The sequence below is a fragment of the Pinus tabuliformis genome, chromosome 2_1 (genome assembly GCF_031772625.1).
Source record: "Pinus tabuliformis cultivar Carrire ecotype Pingquan chromosome 2_1, CPIR1, whole genome shotgun sequence".
In the NCBI taxonomy this organism is placed as follows: domain Eukaryota; kingdom Viridiplantae; phylum Streptophyta; class Pinopsida; order Pinales; family Pinaceae; genus Pinus; species Pinus tabuliformis.
Window position 1 is genome coordinate 308,866,817 of NC_142299.1, and position 7,059 is coordinate 308,873,875.

Here is a 7,059-nt window from a genome sequence, read left to right on the forward strand (position 1 = left end):
AATAGATATTAATTATATTTAAACAAATATTTTTTTCTAAATGTTAGAAGTTCAAATCCAAAAGGTTTTTTTTTTCAGCAAGAATTTTTTTTTTATGATTATATTATATGCGTTCATCAAAATATACAACATTCATATGGTGACCATCAATCGTGGCTAAGTATAGTGGTTCATAAGCACATGGAGAGAAACAGGATTTATGAAGTCATATCAGATCATGAAAAGATAGGACGTATAGAGATAATACTACTAGCTTCTATGTCCAAAATGACCGTTTCTTGGTGGTCCCATAAGCCAAGATATTTATAGATCAAAATCAATCAAAGGAGTCAAAAGTTGTGGAAAAAAGAAAGAACATACCAGATGAGGATCTCATTTGCAAAATTATGTACCTGGAATAGAGAAGTCTTGGATCTGATGAGAAATATTGTCCACTGTTATTTGCATCCTCCATATTCCCTGTGGAGATGATAGACCCTATTTCGATAGAGCATCTGCCCTCCCATTTTTATCACTGGTGATGTGAGAAATGGTGTAGTCCTTCCTGGTACTCCACATGGCTTCCACCCTGTTCAGCCATCCTGTGAGGTGTATGTTCCTTATGGTATGTTTAGACAGAACATGCTCAATGATCACTTTCGAGTTCCCAAATATATGAAGCTTTTGTAAACCAAGGAAGTTACTTATCGATAGGAGTCCAGCCAGAGCCATGATTTCTGCTTTATTGTTTGTTCCAGCTCCTCCATTCCAATGGATATCATAAACTTGACCTTCCTCAATGATAATGAAAACTCCACAAGCACATGTGCCGTGTTGAGCAGCACCGTCGAAATAGGCACAAGGATAAACAGTGTCGTCCTTGGTCTGCGTCAGTCTACCGTGCCTGACTTTGGATTGACATGGTCGTCCAATCTCTTTATACAAGCGGAGGATATATTCAAAAACTGTTGATTGCGCCACTTCCATATGGCCCAGATAGTTAAAAGTGGAACATGCCTCTTCTCGATTTGCAAATTACTCCATCCTGTGAATGCTTCAGTGATTGAGGGAGCATTGACGAATGCAAAACCAAAATGATTAGCAATGTTCTGCCAAATTAACTGAGTTTGTGGACATTGCAAAAAAATGTGCAAATTGTTTTCAGAATTCGATCTACATATGGGGCATATGGCTAGACCATGCCATTTCCGCTTTTGGAGATTCTCCCAGGTGAGGTTCCTGTCATAAAAAACCAGCCATGCAAAAATAATGATTTTTATGGAACATCCTGTTTTCCAAAAAACAGCTGGAAATATATTATCAGGTGGATCGGATGTTGTATAAAGTATTTGTAAATATATTTTCTTTGCTTGAACAACTATTGTGCCACCGAGACCTTTCCATATGAGGAAATCCCTGTCCGTTGAACGAAATATGCCCCTCGCTCGCATAGACGTAATGATGGAATTCCATTGAGATGCCAGTGCGCCATTGAAGAAGAAGAAGAAGGTGGTTTTAATCTTACAAAGGAACCAATCGTATATACTAATTTGATGCGACAAGTTTATCCATTAACAATTTTTTCCTCCTTAACCAAAAATACGATATTTACAATTATAATATTTAACAAAATTAACAATAATAATTATAACCAAATATCTTTAATGTTTATTGAAAATTTAGTTCCATGAAATATATCAAAAAAACATATGCTAATAAAAAATTAAAAGAGAGTTGTATATTATAATTCAAAATCGAAATCAATCATTAGTGGAGTTACCAATATCTTACATGACAAAAACACTTAATTTTTAATACATTGCATAATGCTAAAATTAAAAAATCATAAAAATTAACTAAATTATTATTATTATTTAAAAAGAAAATTGATATACAAAGTTAAACATATCTACATTTCAAAAAAACATGTAAAATGATTTTTAATCATGAAGATTCATCCCCACTTTACCATGGAAATTGTTAGTTGTTAATTTGTAAATCATAACTTATCAATACCACATTCTGAAAAACACTCATTCATATAATTTTCTTTTTAATTAATGAACTAAATTAAAACGAAAAAAAAAAAAACATAACTACTTCGAAAATATATCTAAATCTTTAATCCATGAATATTATTATGAATATTGTATAATATTTCATAAAGCTTAAATTCTATAAGACTTATTCCAAAATAAAGATACATGATTGCTATTTATAATAAAGATAGAAAATTGTTAGTTGTTAATTTATAAATCATAACTTATCAATAGGACATTTTAAAAACAATAGTTCATATAATTTTCTTTTTAATTAATTAACTAAATTAAAAAGAAAAAAAACACCTAACTACTTTGAAAATATATCTAAATTTTTAATCCATAAATACTATAATGAATATTATATAATATTCAATACAACTTAAATCCCAACTATTTACATTATAATAGTTAATAATAAAATTAAAATTCTATAAAACCTATTGCTTCTTATAGGCACAGGACGCAAAGCGAGATGAGTCTTTACAATCCGGCGTGTTCGAAGCTGCTCGTGTTGAGTCTTTCAGACGGCACGCGGATTCAAAGTTCCTCGTCCTCGTCGTGAGACGACCCATACTTTTAAAATGGCACGCGGATTCAAAGTCTGATGTGGGAGAAGTGTATCCTATAATTTTTTTATTTTTTTTAATCAATATAAATATATATATTTATAAGTAAAATTAAAATAAAAAAGGAGTTGTGTAGTGTGATTTTTTTATTTTCAGTGTATGATCTGAATTAGAGTTTCAAACTACTTCTGTTTTTAGGTGATTCCTTTAAGCAAATGGGAAAGACAATTAGTTACACAGTCGTCGAGCAATATAGAAGAATTCATTCTTCATTCAACTATCACCTTAGCTATTCCAAAATCCATCATTTTACTATAGAAGAATTCATTCTTCATTCAACTATCACCTTAGCTATTCCAAAATCCATCATTTTACATAACCCCTGTTCAAAATTATCTTTGATTTCAAATAATAAATATCATATTAACATTATATTATATTATATATGCTACTGCTTCAACTTCCCCCTCCAATAAATCATTTTAAGATTTGATTTCAACCTTTATGGGTTCTGGAATATTTTCCTTATAGCAATTTATAATTGAACCCTTCATTAAAACTTCTTAATTGTGTAAGACCAAATTTAGGACCTACAACTCATTCATATCTTACAAAGGTGGATTGGCCCATAGGCCACAATATTTGAACTTATAGCTTCAACACCATTTGTCACATACCCCCTTGGCACAATACTACCAACTACCTACTATGCTCCACTAGATCCACGATGTGGACTTTTAGGTTCAATTAATGGACTTAGTTACTACATTCCCAAATCAACCCTTCAACATTTACTATGCATACATTACAACTCTGAGAAAAGAATCAATCATGGGAATTTGAAATGATATGATTATGCATTCGAGTTTCATTCCTTTGATGACTCTACACAAGCATTAATGGAAACGTTGTCATAAATACATTATAGCTAGCATTTCCATATATCATGATCATAGTCCTACTGTCATAGTCGAAAGTATTACTGAGATATATATTGTATAATATGAATCATAGTGAATAAATAGCCAAAACGAGCCTCAATGTATTAAATTCACCTCATGACGCATAATGCATAGCATAGATAACCTGAACCACAGGCTATAAAATTTCAAACCTTAAAAACATAATTATTCATCATACATAGTTGTCTCATGCATAAGTATTCATCATCTTAAAAACCAGGATATCACATAAGTTTAAAGATGTGACAACATAAAGAGTAAGGAGCCACATACAAAACATCCCAAGCAATTGAAGAAAACTAGATTATTTGAAGAAAGTCACTTGGAAAACTGAGCATCGCCACCCAACCTAGAACTGACTTCCTCCAGTTCACCCCTGAGATGAGAGTTCTTGCCATGGATCAACTACTTCTTGTTGATCTTTTTAATGGGTATTTAATACCCTCTTTCCTGATATGTTTTCCATTAGCGACGTCCCTCTTTTATGGATCTTTTTCATCCATTGCCTAGGCTTTTCCTATAAAAGCTCGCCTTTCTCTCCTGTGAGGCTTTTCCTCATAAAAGTTTTCATTTCTCGCCCACAATGTTTTTATTTTTTCTTAAACTTAGCATATTTCTCCAACTAAGTTATTTAATGGATATTTATCTCCAAATCCATTAAGCTTATCTACAATTGGATCTAGAAGTCTTATCATGAAGGAATTTTCCATTCCCATTCACCACTAGGATTTCATTTGGCAAGAACCTCATCTCTTGGTGTCTCGTTTTCCAAGTGTTTTACATTATATTTATTTATTTAACAATAAAGTATTTACTTTCATTGTTACACCTTAGACGTACCTTTTCTTAACTTAGGTTAACAGAGTGTTACATACAATAGAGGGGTGTTATAGTTATTTACTGGATAGGTAGAGTCTGTGGACTTTAAGAATTGTGCATCTTGAGTGTGGTTTTAAAATTTCACCATGGTTATGCCTTTACTATATTGTAAAGTCTCCATTTCGTTTAGTATTAAACTTTGTTTGGGGTGTTGCGGGGATGAATTGTTAGTATTCTGCCTTCTTAGTCCAGATTTAGTGTGTAATCTCTATGTTATTTTAGTGGGCCTAATGGTTAAGAGCATGTGTTTCCTCTTAAGAGGTCACAGGTTCAAAACCAGAGGGGGGTAGAGTATGTATGCCTTTGTAGACTTAGCAGTCAAATCGTTGCACGGAGGTGGGTCCCTTGTCCCACAAACAAGGGGGTCTCATACACCAATTTGGTGTCTGGCTTGGCTGTGACCTTAAAAATGGATATTATTATTATTATTATAACTCAAAACTTGAAAGAATTTGTATGAATATGACAGTTCTAGGAATGGACATGTGTAAGGCCCAACACACATTTTAAAACACACATTCCTCCCATAGATCATGCACTCATCAATGATGTCACAAAACTATCAGGTTCTCTCAAGACAAGAGCCAATCCTCCCTATGAAACTTGGTTCATCTCAACTGCGGAATGATAAGCCACAATGTGAAAAATTACATCATACCTCATTGTGATTTCAATTGCCTCCGAGCATTTAACATGAGGGGACTTGAGTTGGTGACCCCAACCCTGGGAACTGTATTCATGATGCGTGACAACGAGGAATATATAGGTGTAAGGTTTGCCACATGTTTCAAAAACCAACAACTTAATCAATTAAAAATTATCATTACAAGAGCCATTAATAACACCTCATTAAAAAACTGAAAATATCACTTTCAATTAGCTTATAAATAATAGATAAATACAACTTAATTTAATCATGACTTTAAAATTAAATAATAATAATATAACCTAAATCCAATATTTTATATAAACCATTTTTACCCCCTTATATTTAATACAATTTCATGATATTTAAGCAATGTTTAAATACAGATAATATAAATACATCTCACACAAACATCCGTCCAAACCATGACAGTAACACTAGAATAAACGGTTGTAACTTCACCGGGTAACATTATTGACCATCAACTTCATGCAAACATCCAAAAGCTGACGTGCCAAACATTCCGTCACCCAGACACCCCACCCATTTTCCCGTGAGAGGAGCATACATTTTCACAGGGAAGTTATTTCACCTTTTTTTCCTGCTGGTTGAAGACTACCACACATTTCACTTTTATTTCACCTTTTTTTCCTGCTGGTTGAAGACTACCACACATTTCACTTTTATTTCACCTTTTTTTCCTGCTGGTTGAAGACTACCACACACCGTGGGCGTAGGGGTTACCCGATACTTTCCTTTTCTCTGTGTGTCAACCCACCCACAGAGAACAAATCGTCTTACCACTCATTACCATTACCACCCAACGTGGGCGTTAATTGATAGCTACAGTTAATTGATAGCTACAGTTTCTCCTTTTCATGACACTGTTCATTCTATACTTTTCGGTTGGCTTTTCAAATCTTACAACGAACAAGTCGTCTTACCACTCATTACCATTACCAGCCACCGTGGGCGTAGGGGTAACGCTGTACGAGTGAATTGATAGCTACAGTTTCTCCATACTTTCCTTTTCTTTCCATCGTGGAAAACTAGGCGGCCGTTTCCAAAGGCAATTAAAGTGAAGGGAATTGTAAGGTAATTACAGAGAAAGGAGTGTATTGACTTGACTCCCAAGAAGAATTAAATAGTTGGGAAATTTTCCATAACAAAGGAGTGTATTGACTCCAGAGAAAGGAGTGTATTGACTTGACTCCATAACAAAGGAGAAAATCGGCGTATCCATCCACCCACTCCATTGTGGAAGATTAGCAGGGTACCGTGGGCGTAGGGATAACGCTGTACGACTGAATGTGATTCTAGAATTTCCCCATACTTCCCTTTTCGCCGTTTGTCAAGCCACCCACTCCATCGTGGAATGGAAAACTAGGCGGGCGTTTATCATTTATGTTCGAAGGGAGACACCCAAAAAAACATCGGGATGCACTCGTCAAAGCAAAATAATGATACGTGAAAAGACTTTCACACCTCTCTGTTCCCCACTTTCACACCTCTCTGTTCCCCACTCATCAAGTGAAAAGACTTTCTCACCTCTCTGTTCCCCACTCATCACGCGTTCCACTCAATTTTCCACGGAATGTGATTTTGAAAAAGCATGCCTGTGAAAATCTGTAACATCCCTGTGAAAATGTATGCTCACCTCACCGGAAAATGCATGGGGTGATTGACTTGTGGATGATTGAATGTTTGACACGGCACCTTTTGCATGTTTGTATGAAGTTCATGGTCTATAATGTTACTGGCTGAAGTTACCGTTTATTTTATCGTTCAACGGTAACGATAAAATAAACGGTAACTTCAGCCAGTAACATTATAGACCATGAACTTCATACAAACATGCAAAAGGTGCCGTGTCAAACATTCAATCATCCACCTCATGAAGACAAGTCAATCACCCCATGCATTTTCCGGTGAGGTGAGCATACATTTTCACAGGGATGTTACAGATTTTCGTCGGGTTGCGTGGA

The 7,059-nt window shown here is 34.7% G+C and overlaps 1 protein-coding gene across 1 annotated transcript; it reads right to left on the reverse strand.

The window, feature by feature from the left end:
* Window positions 1-477: 477 nt before the first annotated feature.
* LOC149200060 (uncharacterized) lies at window positions 478-966 on the reverse strand. The gene has a single exon (XM_089400830.1). The coding sequence runs from the start codon at window positions 964-966 to the stop codon at window positions 478-480; it is 489 nt and encodes a 162-aa protein (XP_089256956.1).
* Between the last annotated feature and the right edge of the window lie 6,093 nt (window positions 967-7,059).

Excerpts from the sequence above, each read along its gene's own strand:
- LOC149200060 (XM_089400830.1), bottom strand. The coding sequence starts at position 966 with ATGGAAGTGGCGCAATCAACAGTTTTTGAATATATCCTCCGCTTGTAT.